This window comes from Rhinoderma darwinii, chromosome 4 (genome assembly GCF_050947455.1).
Source record: "Rhinoderma darwinii isolate aRhiDar2 chromosome 4, aRhiDar2.hap1, whole genome shotgun sequence".
Taxonomy (NCBI): Eukaryota; Metazoa; Chordata; class Amphibia; order Anura; family Rhinodermatidae; genus Rhinoderma; species Rhinoderma darwinii.
This window is the reverse complement of record NC_134690.1, coordinates 167,221,040-167,237,352: the sequence shown is the minus strand read 5'-3', so window position 1 is coordinate 167,237,352 and position 16,313 is coordinate 167,221,040. Positions and strand designations below refer to the sequence as shown.

Below are 16,313 nucleotides of genomic sequence, written 5' to 3'. Positions count from 1 at the left end.
AACGGCAGTAAAGCTCTATGTCTAACCTGGAGCACAATGAATGTTTATTGTACATAAGTAAATTCCTGTGAAACTCAGCCCTTAGTCCTTTCAAAGCAAAGGAGTTAACTGTTTATAGGCTACATGCATTGGGTAGATTGGCTGGTTGATATGCCAAGAAATGATAAGGAACACATAAAAAATATTGCACATAATGAAAAAAGATGTGACAGCTTCCAGTAACGGAAAAAACCCTCAGTGTTTATTAAAACATCCCCATACAAATAGCTGCAATGTCGAAACATTGCAGTTTTTTGTATGGAAATCTGTTAATAATTTTTTTTTTTTATTAACACCTTTTTTCTTTTTTGGATTTTGAGGTCCGAATTTTGGATTTATGGTAAATCTTGCAGCCTAATTTTGCTATTTAAAGATTGGCGAGTGCAGCTAGCAACCATTGTTCCTAACAGAAAATATTGTAGAGATAAACAGTAGACATGGGATTTTCATCTGTAGACTTACCCTGATGACATATCTGGAAGAGTTCTTGTCATCTAAGTTTACTGTCAGTGAGAAGAAGACTGCAGTGCTATACACTCCTTGTGTCTTAAAGAGCAATTCATTAAAGTCCCACTTGTGTTTGGAGTATTCTGGCAGATCCCAACCACCACAATCCTCAAGAACTTGTAGCATTGGGAATACTCCCAAACGGTCAATCTCTTTCATATTGAGACAAGACCTGAAGAACTCCTTCACCTTCTTCTCAGAAGATCCTTTGTGCTTCCTCTTTACAGGTTGTAAAAGAAGATGCTGTAACTTTTCTTCATTCTGTTCCCCAATAGCTGCTATAGTGCCATAAATGAGTTTGTCCTCTGGAATTCTATGCTTTCTTAGCCAACCTCCACAAGCAAATGAGTAGAAGTCAGTACAAGGGGGTATTGTTGGATCTATGTTGTTGCTGATAAATTTGGAAGCCCTCATGAAAGCTTTTCTTTCTTGGCAATCTTCTAAACATTGTCCATCCTGGTCCATAGACAGATACTTCAACACCAACATACACCCTAAAATAACACATAGACCAGCTGCAAAGACCAGTCCAGAGAGTAGACAAGTCTCCCTCCTGCTCCAGCGTGGTATCCCCTTTGATGGCTTTTTGGAGCTCACCTGGATGTTAAAGCCATTGGAAAGTGTGCTGCTACTATTGTACTTGCTAACATACTTGACTTCCTGGAACTCATCATAGTGGGCTGTCAGAGAATAGGTCTTTTCCATGTCTCTCAAAATTTGTACTGTTAGTATTTGGAGAATAGAATAATTCAGAAACACCTCAAAGTTTCCAAGGGGTCTCTGTTCATATCACTGTCAATTCACTGAAGAAGATGCAATTCACAGGAATAGAATTAAATGCAACTGTATTTAAGTCTTGTTTTGTGATTCTCAATCCATGTGTCCGAGACCTGTAGAAAGACATCATCATTATTATTATTATTATTATTATTATTATTATTATTAGTACTATTAACACACACAAAAAACATTATTTTATATTATAATGGTGACCACTGACCGATGTACACTAGGTATGCACTATCTCTCAATCCAATAACCATAAGCTAAGTATATAAAGAGGCACCTTGCAGAGTCTGGAGAGTTTCACAAGAAAATTATATCTAACTTTCAGAATGTACAGCTTACAAATGTAGGATTATAATAAAACACTGTACAAAAGAGCATACAATATTTTATATTCCGATGTATAAAATCCATAGCTAATAACAATAGCATGATTTGGTAATAAATCATACATGATTGAGGGCTGTGAAATGCAATAACAGGTGAAAAAAAATGATTTGCATTGAACTGAGGTTACACTTGTATTCATGGAAAATTGTAGCGCGGAGATATGTAAATGTCATTTATAGTCACAGTAAGCATAGACACCATACCAGTAGTAAGTGCAGGACAGAATATTATACTTCATGGTTTCACATGGTGACTGGCTACAAACTGTACTTAGCCCTGCATACAGTGCCAGTCATAGGGTATTATTCTTAGAAGAATAGTCAGGTGCCCCTTTCATCAAGTCTTTGGTGCTTTTCTACGAATTCTACCTGTTCTTTTTTCTTGCCAAGGCTGCAGCTGGGATTAGCTGCTTGGTCAGTTAAGTAGAATCATGTCCCCATGTCACTGACTCATATAAAGCTAAAATAGTCTGTTTCTGTGTTCAACAGCCAACTTCAGTGGTGGCAAATGACAGTCCTTGAGTGCTAGTCTAGACCTATCTGTCTATATAACAGGATCACTGAATGATTATTGTTTGGTCAGTAATACATGTCTGCTACGATATAATAGCTGACTGCTATTTAAATTGAACCTGAAATATTTGCTCTATAAATTATTTTTATGAATTTTTATCAAATTATGTTTGGAAGCAACCGCTGGATAACGAAAATGTTCATATAAAAATGAACATAAAAAATGATGGCTACATTTAGGCGTGCTCCTTTATGACAGATGCATTTTGTAACTGAGGTGAACTCTATACACGTATATTGAAGTATGTAGATTGTTGGCAGGTTAGTACAGACCGCTCAGGTCTTTCTTTGCTCACCTTGTACCTCAATTTAACCCTTCACAAGACATGGAATAGACACCTGATGAGGCCCCATACCACATTAACAACTCCAAGGTCTGAAATGTCATGCCTGTGGACAGCAGCCTGTCTTCATAAGCATGCATTATCTTTCAGACTGCTTTTCTATAGGTGTAAATAGCAAGAAGGGGGTGGTGGTGGTTTTTGTAATTCGATAGTTCCACTTTTTCACCTAATAAACAAAGCTGTGCTACTATTCTTACAACCCATGAGATAATCCAGATGACCAATGGCCCGTTACTGTTCAGAAGAAAAGCATTGTGGGTAGTAGGAGCTAACCTAATGTCTGAGGAACTGAGGCAGTTAGATCAATAATATGAGTGCTTCAGTGGTGTTGGCATTGGGATTTGCCCCTTTGGCATTTAAGGCCAGGATACTTTTTGGTTATACTGTAATGGTATGGGAATAAATAGATAAGATGAAAACTATTAGTTTTTTAGGTGCTCAAAGTTTGCTTTACTACTATTTCCAGTTAAACCGATTTGCAGAGGTGAAATGAGGAGAGATGTGAATTAACCCAGCAGCATATTTAATAATAATAATAATAATAATAATAATAATAATAATAATCTTTATTTATATAGCGCCAACATATTCCGCAGCACTTTACATTTTAGATTTGTGGTGGATTGAAGGGGGGCAAGAGTGTTAGATGGGAGGCCATAGAGAGGATGTTGCAGTAGTCTAGGCAGGAGATAAGGAGGGCATGTACTAGAATTTTTGTTTACTCAAAGTTAGGGAACTAGTGGATTTTAAGAAATGGTTTTCAAATAGAGGTGGTAGGAGCTTGGATATGCGGTTTAAAGGACAGGGTGGAATGAAAGGTTATCCTAAGGCAGCGGACTTTGAGACTGGGGAAAGTGTGGAGCTATTACCTATAATTGATAGTTCGTGTAAGAGTGCTTAGTGAGATGGGGAAAGACGGTGAATTCAGTTTTCTCCGTGTTGAGAAAGAAAAAGAAGGATATAGCTGTTAGACACTATGAAACTCTGTATAGAAGGAAGGTTGCATTTGGGCCAGAGAGATCAATTTGTGTGTCATTAGCATAGAAATAGTACTAAAAGCCATGTGTTTTTATGAGCTGTCCCAGACCAAATGTGTAGAATCTACTAGATGGAGAAGAGGAAGGGTCCTGGGACAGAGCCTTGAGGGGAACTATGTGACAATGTTTTATGCCTTTCATCCATTGTATGCTGTTAGAGGTTATAAATTTAAATATATGCAGGGTGTCTTTCGTGTATGCAAAGTTATGAGGTCAATAAAATACTAAGCTTCATTATCATGGTGCAAATAACTAACTGATGCTAATAAGATCCAGTGTTTGATTGACAGTAAGATTAAACATTTCTTACAGAGGACAGGGTAAAAAAAAGAACTTAAAAAAAAACAACAATTGTACAGACTGTAGAAGCACATCCCACACCTCATATTGAAAATAATTCTAATCCCAGATGTCTATATTATTTTATTCAGATATTACATGTAGAACTTTATGTTTAGAAGTTCTTAAAGCGAATCTACATGTGCCAGTACATGTGCGGCAATTACCTGATCTTCATATTTTTCTCACTGGGGGTTTAGTTCTGTGTTATTTTCAGTCATTCTACCCTTGCTATAATGGAAAATAGCTCTCAATACACTGACATCTTTCTGAATTTATGTGCGACTTGGGTCCACACAGAGGTCAATCTGAAGAGGCCGAGCTGCAGTGGGAAGGGGAGAACAGCAGCCAAAACCAATGATAAAACAGAGGGTACTTTTCAGCCTACCTCAGACACCCTGTAGACCAAGGGTCTCAAACATGCGGCCCGTGAGGCTGTCATCTGCAGCCCACGAGGCACCGAAGCTCCCTTGGGAGAGGAGAGAGCAGGCCGAAGGAGGAGCGTGCTGGCACTCCTTCATGACGTCATGAAGGAGCGCAGTCCCTTTCCCGCGCTGTTGGATCATTGGTAGTATGTTAGCAATGGCCACACAGCCCCCTCTAGGAGTCGAATCCCCAGCCAGAATGTTGCCGATGGTCAGTCAGTCCAGGGATTCCTCTGCAGGAGGAGCTCCTGAAGTCACTGTCCAGCAGAGGAATACCTGGCCCGAGCATCAACAACGCTCTGGCCGGGGAATCCTGGATCCCCTGACATCACTGTCCATATATAGAGGGCACTGTGGTGCCATCTACAGTGGGCACTGTGGCACCATCTACAGAGGGCACTGTGGCATTATCTACAGAGGGCACTGTTGCTTTATATACAGAGGGCACTGTGGCAGTATCTACAGAGGGCACTGTGGCACTATCTACAGAAGGCACTGTGGCATTATCTACAGAGGGCACTGCGGCATTATCTACAGAGGGCACTGTGGCATTATCTACAATTTTCTATTGGAATTATGAAAACATTAGAATCCTTCATTAGTCCCTAATGAATAACCTATAATAGCGATGAACTTACTAGGTAGCTCTTTTAATAGGAGAAGAGGCGTGGGAGATTGTATCAATGGAAACAATGACTTGTCCAAGCATTGTCTAGAACCCAGTGGTAGAATTGTGTTGTACTTTAATTTTATTACCTCCTTTCCCTTTATCCCAGGCCATGAGCTATCAGTTGCTTTATTATAATTTTACTGTAAATTAAAATGGAATGAAATAATTCCTGCCTATTTAAACCAGTGGTTATTTAGTACTGTGCACAAACTCCCTTATGCAGTATGGTGCAAGCTCAGGGACCAATGTTCCCATCATTTGACCAATTCTGTGTAAATTTGTTCCCTAATGAATGACATGCTGAGCATATCTAACATTGCATCCTCAAGGGCTACCACTGAACTTACTGCAATCTGTATTAACAGATAATTTATGCACACTTTCTGATCATTTAACCAAAAGCTTGTGCAATATTGACAGAGGTCTTACGTTGTCTACATTCTAGAACAACAAAATTGCAGCTTTAAGCCGTATTCATAAGAGTACTCTGTGAACTGTTCTTCTTTTCTTCCATTCTTTGACAAGGGCATAAAGGGGAGAGGAATACTTGCATATAGATTACATAGAGATCAATGATCTTTATGAAGCAACATAGTGCCAATGCACACTTGTAGTACAGATTCAGAATGAGTGTCAAGAAAAGACAGAGAAAGTAAAGCATGTTTTGCTTTTCCTCAGTGCTGTAAAATCCATTCATTGAAGCCCATATAATATCTATATATTTGTAAATCCATTAGACTAGGAGCATTGACTATGTGGCAACAGGTAATAAAGCTTTTTGCATTTATTTGTCTGATATCCTCACTATGTATGCTCTTGGCATTTACGGTTGGGCATGGCTGCACATTGCTGCACTCTGTCACTCCATAGCACATTTGGTCTGTAAATACTTTCTGCTGTCTCTATAGACTATGTGCAGTAACATGCCAATAAATTGGTTTTTCCAATATATGTCACGTGCATGTGCAAGGTCAGGTCCTGGGTTGCCAACCTTGTTTCTTGTTTTTTTCGTGGAGCGCCAAATTTTTATGGGTTATATACTGTATGTCTATAGCTCAGACTACTCATATGAGCATAGTTGGCAACCTTTGTAAGGCCCCTGCACAGTTACTCAGCCAGGTGAATAATAAGAGTCCATGATATAACCGTAGTTCAAAAAGTTACTATAATGAATGACTAAACCAACCTTGTGATATAGCCCACAAGTTTCCCATAGACATAAGGTTTGTAGGCAGAATCCTCTGACAGAGCCGTAACAAAATGCACGTTGGGATGACAATGAACACAATATCCTGCACATTACAACTAGGGTATGCTTTTTTGACTAAACCCTATACCCGGGTTTCTTAATTGAAATGCCAACTGTCTGGAACCCCTGGCAGCCAGCAGGCAGAAAGGACAGTGAAGTGGAACGTACCTCTTCTGCTGCAGTACAGGAGGCATGTTTCTGCTCTACAAGCAGGGGTGTGATCCTGTCGGTTGCACCTGCACTCAATTGTATCTACGTTCTTAGGACACAGATACAATTCAATAGACTCACTTAGTGCTGGCGGTTGCAAGGGAACCATAAGTACCCTGCCCTGCCATTCGTCATTTTTCCTGTGTTGCAGGAGGCACGATGATGTAATCGTGCTGCCTGCATTGTTCTTCTGCCGGGTCAGAAGAGGCCAGGTATGCATCGCTGGATAACAGCGGGGGAATAGGGACAGGTTAGTATGTTTGTGGCTGTGTGGCATTATTTACATGAAAACTGTGTGGCATTATCTACAGGGGGCAGTGTGTGGCACTATCTACAGATAGCACAGCATGGCACTATCTATGGAGGGCACTGCGTGTGGCACTATCACTGGGGCACTGTGTGTAGCACTATCTACAGAGGGCACTGTGTGGCACTTTTCACAGTGGGCACAAAGTGTGGCACTATCTACAGGGGCACTTTATTTGCATGGGGCACTGTTGTGGCACTATTTTTAATGGACACAGTGTGTAGCACTCTTTTTGAGCAGGCATTTTTTATGGGGCACAGTCTATAGCACTATTCTCATGAGGCACAGCATGTGGACAGTTTTTCTGGTTATTGGAATACCACCCTGACTGACAATATGAGATGATTCTGTAAATAGGATCAAACGTTAACAAGACAACATCTTTAGGCCCCGTTCACATGTTCCAGAAAATCTGCTAGATTTGCACACATGGATTATCCCCTTTAAATGGGGCTAATCCGTGAGCGGATTCACTGTACATCAAACTGCAAATTCACGGCAGAAATCCGAGATAAGTCTCGGATCCACATAGACAAATCCAAACCATGTAAATAAAGCCTTACTGTGATTCGCTCTGACCTTCACCTGATGGCAGACCCAGGTAAATGGACCTTCACTAAAAGTAGTTGAGTACCACTGTGCAACACCTTCCTAGGCTGTCAGGTTTATTTAATAAAGTAATTTAGGAAAATTTGTGTGTGGGTTCGTATGGACTCAGTAACCAGTGTTGAGAGTGACTGTTATAAAGCATGTGTTATTAACTATTTTTTTTAATTTATATTGTGCAGAGATTGTTGTATGTCGAGTGTTTTTGCATGATGCACATTACTATGCATTTTTGAAGAACTATGAATAAATTTGTATTATTTTATAGAGCTTTGGACTCTAGTATATTGTTTGTAGGTTTTTTATGTTTTGGGGCATAATTTTTATATTTATGGGATGTATTTATATTCTCTGGATTAAAATTTGATCAAGAATCGGCTGACGGTCATGGACCGAAGTAGGTTGTCAGGCCTTTACCTCGTAGTTTATGTCAGAGGACAAATATGATTTGACATGAAAAGTTTTGTCTGATTCGACTCTGTCCACCAAGGTAAGTCGCCCCAGTGGTGTCATGCTTTCCACCTTCATGGATTTAATATGATATTTGGGCTGTGCCATACAGTATGCGCTTGTAAATTGAAGGGTTCATGATTGTCAGGATTGTCGAACTAAAGATCTTTCTGCCAAAAGATCATTTAAGTCTATAACCAGTGTAAGTCCTTGAAAGAAAAACAGATATGTCATTGGAAAATTTTGATATATGCTAATTCTTCATATTTCAAGACATGTAAGTGGTTACAGGGAAGATGGAGAGGAGAGAAGATTTCCATTTAAAAAAAAAAACTTTCTATACTGAAGTTTTAGCCAACAGGCTTTTAGAACTATTTGAGGTCACGTATGGCTGATCTCATAGCTGTGCTACCTTCCATTTAGCCCAGGCGTGCTCTCCATACACTCGGTCACAGGCAGCCTGGCTGAGATGACTAGAGCTGTGCACATCCCTGATTTATATCAGTAATAATACTCTCACATCATTTCACTTTATGCTGTTTCTGTTCCTCCTATAAATATGTAACATTCCCGGGCACTCGCACCGAAATAGAACAACCTCATGGCCCTTCCCAAGAAGACAGAGCTGCGGATGGCTGCCAGAATATCAATGTGAGGTCTCCCTGAGAGGGTTAATAAAAATTAACCTTAACCCATTATGTTCTGCAGTAAAGCAGACCATTACACCATTGTGAATTTGATATGTATATGCATGTAGAGCTTTGCCCATAGGTTTTTGTGCCTTTAAAGAGCATTTAGAGTGAAATTTCTTTAATGTTATATAATTCCTATTGCTTGAGGAATTCAGCTAATATCCATACATTTTGACTTTTTTTTTACTTTACATATTTTGTCATTGCTTTAATTAATTTTCTGTGGATAGGCATTGCACATATATGTTATACATGCAACAGAAAAAGTTAAGTCGTATCTATACCCTTGTTGTGTCTTAATTAAGATAATTGTATGTAGAGTTCCCTTTGTACACACTGGTCTGGTGGGGGTTTTATTGGCAGTAATAATGGGAAATTCTGTTTTTAGGGACATCTGAATTATAAAGGTCTTTTCTGTGAATTACAAGAAAATCAATGAAAAAAAAGAAGTCAGAAGAAGTGACACATATATTACAAGACATGAGCAGAAATGTCAAGCCAACAATGGTTTATTTAAAGAACTGGGCTTGGAAGAGATTTTACAGGGTGTTTTGTATAAAAACATATCGTTTTGATTAAAAAATATTTTATGGTTGACCACCATGCCCTTAAGTATATTTCAAGGAAAAAGTGAGGGATCATTTATCATAGCAATAGCGCATCTCTTATTCTAAAGATTTACGATGACGTCTGGACTAGCAGGGTACATGCTGGTAATATATTTTATTTGCTGGATTTTAGGGAAAGGTAATGCTAATGTAGACTTTGTTTTGGGTTACAATATTTGCCGCTGTATTGAAGAGCTTTTGTCCAATTGTAAAACATATTTTGATAAATCTGGAATGGGGAAATACACATTTTATTAATTATTTGTCTCCCACAGAGTGAAAGATACTATCCATTTCACTGTATGACACATTACAGTTAGTTAATTGTCCTCAAGCCATAAAAAAAGGAAGAGGCACAACAAGACAAGTTTTCTACTTTTTATATTCAGAAAAGCTGATGAAAGTAAAAAAAAAAAAAGCTACTAGATTTCTGTAAATAGCGCAATAGTAAGAACAATGCCTTGTGTATGTTATACTCAAATACATAGTTTTACTGTATGTTGAATGGTCTCTTGTACAGTATGGTTGTGGTGTATGTTTACCAGAACAACTGGACATATCAGTCTTGCCATTTCTTGAAAACCATATTACTTATCAGAGGACAAATTATTGCAATTATGATTTTTTTCAATCTGTATTAGATTATTTTTTTGTATATATATATATATATATATATATATATATATATATATATATATATACATATACATATATACACACATACATACTGGTTAAGGTTTGTATTGAGGTTTTACATGTATTGGGGTAAAGGTAATTTGCTAATAATTTGTATAGTTTATTGAGAAGTGACAAACATAAATTTTTTACCTGTGAGGTAGTATTCCATTGATGATATATGATAGTTGCCACGACTTTTGGAATAGTGATAGACTGATACTTTTTGCACAATACATTGACCATTGGAACTATGCATTTGTCTTCTCCATTTACTTGTACTGAAGTATAAACTGCCGTTTTCTGTCCTAGTAAGGAGGTACTATTTGCTTGCATTTCATCAATCCACATTTTCAGTGTCAGGAAACCTTATTGTTTTTATAGTCATAGGCAAAACATAAAAATCTGGCTATCTATGGATGATATGCAGAACTCTAAAATCATGATTGTCCCAAAAAGGGACACTAAACCTAAAGTTCATCATATTTCAGCAACCTGTTGATATCTGTTAGTATACTGTACATTCCAGGAGACTGTCTAAATGTTGTTGGTTAGTGACTTAGGGGGTCTCATTAAAGAACAATCTCTCCTATAATTTACTTACACATTTGCTTACATACTGGCACATATAGCAGCTTTTTTTTTTTTTATATAAGCCTTACTTTCATAAAATGTTAGGTATAATGGCATTAAAAAGGTAATATTTACTAAACTTTTATTCAACATGTCTCTAAAGATTGTAAATTAGACAATTCCTATAACTGTCAACAGAATTTTTGGTTTTCAATTAAGTTAGAGACATTTTCATAGTTAAAACATCCTCTTAATGGAAGAAGCTATTTAGTTGGCTCTGTCAATATTCACAAGACTGCTAACCTATCACCTCACTCAGTGGCAGTGACATCATATCTTAGTGATATCACTATTTCTAGTTGGTTGGAGGATACTCCTTTTAGTCCACAAAGTGGCACCTCCTATCTGCATTTGTGATAGTCACTCTTCAATGACTATGGCTTTATACAACTTGTAGTGATATTGGCTACAAGAGTAAATGATAAATCAATAGTTTTGCCTGCCAGCCTAGTAAATAATTGTCCATTTCCCTGAGTTCCCATCAAGTGTTTACACAAGTCATACATCTGAAAGCAGGTGAAGGTACAGGGTATGATACCTTTATTTAACATCTGGAGTCAGACCAGCAATAGCTTTATTCAGTGCTCAATTATGTTTAATTCCTTTCTAGAAATTGTAAAGCGCACGTTTACTCAACTGATAGCACAACCATTATTTCTTGTGAAGAATGGTATCAATTTATATGGCAGCAATTAATACACTCCCAAATACGCACACTGCATACCGATTCTTGCATTGTGGAGACTGGTGAAGAAGAAAATGTTAGAGAAGGCTTGTCCTATATAAAATACCAGGCAATAAATATAGTTTATATGAAGAAAAGCAATTTTTATTACTATGTTATCAGCAGATCTCAGGGCAACACTTGAAATGTATTTCTTACATTTTCTTTTCTCCTGTTTTGCAGATAAGATCCAGGGCACTGGTGGTTACAGAACTTACCTTAGAACCTCAGAAGACAAGGTGCCCATAATGAAGCCACTATGATGTTCCATGGTGCCAATGAAAAGTTTTTGCTCACCACCTTCATAACTCAGACAGTAGAATGCGCTCAAGTGAGTTCAGGCATTGCAAGACTTAACAATAGTATTACTGTAGATCTGATAAAGTATTAAGCCTATAGATCATATAGAATTCGATGACAGAAAGCACAGGATCTTTATGTAACATTATCGTGTAACATAGCAGTTATCCACTAAACCGACAGCTCCTTGAAGGAACACCATGTGTCACTGTTCTGCTTTTCATATGCTAAAACTTTTCTTATGTAAAATACAGACTTTGCTCCTATGGTATCACATTCAAAGCCAGACTAAAACAAGTTCAATGTATAGTATCCTTCATGATCATCCTTCGTTACCGCAGGATTTCTATACTCATATATGTAAAGTAAGGAAGATCTCCAGTTCACTGGATTGAAAATTCAATAACAGACTTGAGGAATGTTCTATCTGAATGGATCTGTACATTTCCTACATTGTTACGCTAGAAAGGCTTGAAAGAAATTCATCTTGTCCGTCCAATACATTCAATTGGTTTGTTTAAATCATTTTGCAAGTTTTTCTTTAAATCTATAATGTAGAGAGACATGTATATGTTTAGAGTAAGGGATGGTACAGTGACATTCACAATAGCCAGTCCCTGCATTCAATATATTGTGCTGATTCTTCACATGACAGTATATATCCTATATATTTCATTCATGTGTGCACTTACATATAGATGATTTCTATGTGGAGGATGTACTCTAATGCATGCTAAACAACTTGATTCTATAGATTATTCTACAGTATTGCTCCCTCCCTGGAAATGCTAAATGGAGACTTCACATGAGACCTAAGATATCACAGACAGAATAAAAAGTTAACACTTACCCTGGTTCAAGTGATACTGGTAGGCAGCTCCCTCTCCACAACTGATGCTGATGCTGTGCTGAGTCTGTGGTAGGCACTAGTGTTCCATGCAGACACTACACCCTTCTGTACCTGTCACTTCACAGTCTTTGTGTGCTGTGCTGCAGCATATAGGAGCTTTGGGATAATAGTAGAGATGTGAAGGGGAGGGGGACATAGGGGGGTGGGACAATATCACCACATAACTCTCTTTCTGTCCCTGCAGTCTATATGAGCACTAAAGAAGATTATTCTTATTATTTCCATTATGCTAATCACTGTTTGTGGGCTCCAAGTACTCTTACCTCATAGCCCAACCTTGGGAAATGACTTGTTTTTGAGAGGGGCTTCATCTGAGATTGTTAATGCACTTAGGAACATCTGATCTCACTTGAGCTGAGTTGGTTAATAATGTTATATTAATGTCAGCCCAATAGATGATACTACCATTCAGCCTCTAATAATGATCGTGGACCTGAGTATTGTAGTCATATTATTGATGTACAGAACTTTAACGAAGAACTAGTGGTTATGTGTTCATTTTTTTGTATGATTTATTTATAAAACATTGCTTCTATAAAAGAATTTTATACGTATCAAGTATACATTTTTCACACAATAATAAATAATAAATATTGTATTTTAAGTGTTAGTGCTATTTTATACTATATACATTGTACATTATAATATATATATATATATATATATATATATATATATATATTTATACTATACCTTTTAATATTGAGAACTTATTTTAAACTGCTCCACCACCGTATGTGTAAACTTTTAGAGCTTAGTATTTTAGGATAGGAGTCAATTTCATGAACTGTACAAGCGATAAATTGTGCACTTTTTTTTTTTACAGCAGTTGACAGCCATCAATTTCTGTGCAGTGACAATAAAATCCAACATTAGGGTCATGCTCATCTATTGTGCGCATACAATAAGAATACTCATGCTGACTCTATTGTTCTGTTTTATCCAATATCATTTCCGTTAACGGGGCTGTGCAAAAAAACATTCTTCATCCTGCAATTATTGGAAATAATTAGGTTAATGATGCCTCTTGCTGAGAGGTTCCTTGTCTCCCATCATCTCTCCTTATTTCCACATCCTGTATATTTTCCTGCTTGCCTGCTGCTGTGAAGAGAGACGAGTGACCTCGCAAGTTGGCCACCTGGGTTTCTTCCACCCAAGAGGCTCAAAGGTCTCATTTTCTGAACATAGCGAAAGTTTACCCAGTCCCATGATGACAGTGTGCATAAGGGAAGACAAGGAGAACGAAGCTTTTCTTCATCAAAGCTTAGCTCGCTGCCCACAAAACTACAACATAATATTTTATGCAAATATATCCTATCTGGAGAGTGACTCTCTACTATTCTGTCCACAGGAAAAGTTTTTGTTGTTCAATGTCAGATGACAGTGTGGCAGATTTATTAATACTAAGTTTTAGACAGTATAAATTTAGACAAAGCAATGAGAAAATGGCCAAACCTAGGACGTGGTGCACGCTGTATGATAAATTTTAGTGAATCTAACTAGACATTTTAGACACTTTCTCTTCCTTATACCACCTGTTGGTTGGCTTAGTCTATGCAATTTTCTTGCACGAAAAATTTGGCGCAATTTTTATTGCATGGTGTCACATTTTAAGCCATGCCTCCTATTGCTTGTCCATGACCTGTTTATTGTCGGGTCATACCTCCTTGTTGAGCATGTAAAAAAAAGTGGTGCACAGCATGCACGTCAAATTTCTGGCGCATTTTGAATAGTAAATCTGCCCCAGTATGTTTTGGAATTTGCCATATGGACTAATGGATTATTTCCATTTTTCTTGCGTTTCTCCTCTAAGTATATTCAATAAAACAGTTGTTTTAAAGTCTTATCCATTTGGATTTAGTCCAAAATTATAAAAAAAACATTTTCAAATAATAATTTTAATATTGCATATAATTTTTTTTTTTTGCCTAGTCAAATTCGGTATATTTCTCAAAAATAGAGAAGTTTAAACTTTTCTTCTCTTTAGAATCCAGTTTTGGCTTAAAAAAAATTTGCGCCATAACTGCTCTGTGTGAACAAATTTGAATTACTTGTATAAATCTGAACAAGTTATCTTCTTGGTTACTCAAAGCTACTTAAGGAGACTCTGCCACCAGTTTATAACTGACCTATCTCCTACCTAATCTAATAGGCGCTTTAATGTAGATGACAACAGTTTTGTTTTTGTTTTTTTTAAAATATGTTTATTATTGACCAAGTTATGATAATTTCTAGTTTTATGCTAATTTGTTCTAAATGCCCAATTGGGCGTTGTAAAGAAAAGTGTATGACACTGACTGATCAGCATCATACACTTCTCTTCATTCATGCCCAGCTTATTTTACAGCACAAGGTGATCTCACGAGATCACGCTGTGACTGGACTTCCTCCCGCAGGTCCTTCACCGGAGCAACGGAAGAGTCAACAGACATCGCCTCCAGCCGTGCCAGGACGTTTATCTGAATCTGCAGCGGCTGGAGGCGATGTCTGTTCAGTCTTCCATGGCTCTGGTTAAGGACCTGTGGGAGGAAGTCCCATCTCAGCATGATCTCGTGAGATTACGCTGTGCTGTGAAACAAGCTGTCACGAGGGGTATGTGGACCCACTGGCCCATACCGTCTTGATGGTATGGCAGCTGGCCAACAGGTCACAGTCTATAGTTCGTATAGTGTACCTGTGGTAGCTCAGACAGTAGCAAGACAGGCTCGGCTGGGACTAGGCTGCAGGCAGGCACCAGGCGTGGTGTAGCAGGACAGGCGTGGAACACAGCACAGCATGACTTCAGATCAACACGGCACTTGACCAGGATAGCACGGGATACAGGTTACAGGTAGCAGGAACGGGGAACACTGGGAACTGGAAAACACTTAGGAGACCATTTGCATAGACATACTAGGATAACGACAACAAGGCTCAAGCATTGGAGGGAGGGGCACAGCCCTTCTTATAGTCCTGGGAGCTCTGGGAGCAATCAACTGAATCTCCCAACTTTGTGCGACCTGGCCTCCTTGTCTGGACTGAGCTTGCGAGTGCACCCTGGTGGTCACTGTGGAACAGGACGGCCGCATGTGTAGACATCTCTGGAGAGAAGGGCGTCGAATGGATGGAAGGAGTTCGTGGCCAGCGACCAAGGACGTTACACAAGCTGGGCATGAATGGAGAGGAGTGCATGATGCTGATTGGTCAGCATCAAACACTTTTCTTTACAACGCACACTTGGTGAAAAGTAAAAAACGCCCAGTTGGGCATTTAGAACAAATTAGCATAAAACTCAAAATGATCATTATGTGGTTAAAAATAAACGTTTTTCCAAAAAATACAAAAACTGTTGTTATCTACATTAAAGCGGCTATCAGATTAGGTAGAAGATAGGGCAGTTATAAATAGGAACATCAATAATAACAATTGAGATGCTAGATCCTAACTGAGCAAAATCATCCTTTTTCCTCAACAAATCTTATCTTACTACTCTACCTATCATCTTGATACCATTTTTCAGTATCGTCTCTATCCTCATGGTAATTTAGTGTCTTCTTGAGTCTGTGCCTTTTCAAATACATTTTTTTCATTGTCCTTTAAAATATGCTGTTGATAAATGAAATAAATATCATAATGTTGACCTTCTGAGGCCATTACCCAGTCTTAGGGTATGTTCACACAGGGCGGATAAGCTGCATAAAAGTACACAGCATATCCTCCCTGGCGGCCGCAGGGAATTCTGTAAAAAAAAAACACACCAAATTGTGGTGCAGTTTTTCTGCCGGAATGTCCGCTGCGGAAAACGGTACAAAATATGTAAGTGCGAATGAGGCCTTAGTGATATTTTAGCACTCAAAATAA

At 38.2% G+C, this 16,313-nt stretch overlaps 1 protein-coding gene across 1 annotated transcript in view; it reads right to left on the bottom strand.

The window, feature by feature from the left end:
- Positions 1–12,545, bottom strand: part of ECEL1 (endothelin converting enzyme like 1) — a 104,274-nt gene extending 91,729 nt beyond the window's left edge. Inside the window, exons 1-2 of the mRNA XM_075864110.1 lie at positions 12,414–12,545; positions 502–1,436 (exon numbers count right to left, since the gene is read on the bottom strand). Coding sequence (XP_075720225.1) covers positions 502–1,251 — 750 coding nt within the window. The 5' untranslated portion in view covers positions 1,252–1,436; positions 12,414–12,545. The remainder of the gene's footprint in view (positions 1–501; positions 1,437–12,413) is intronic.
- Positions 12,546–16,313: the final 3,768 nt, after the last annotated feature.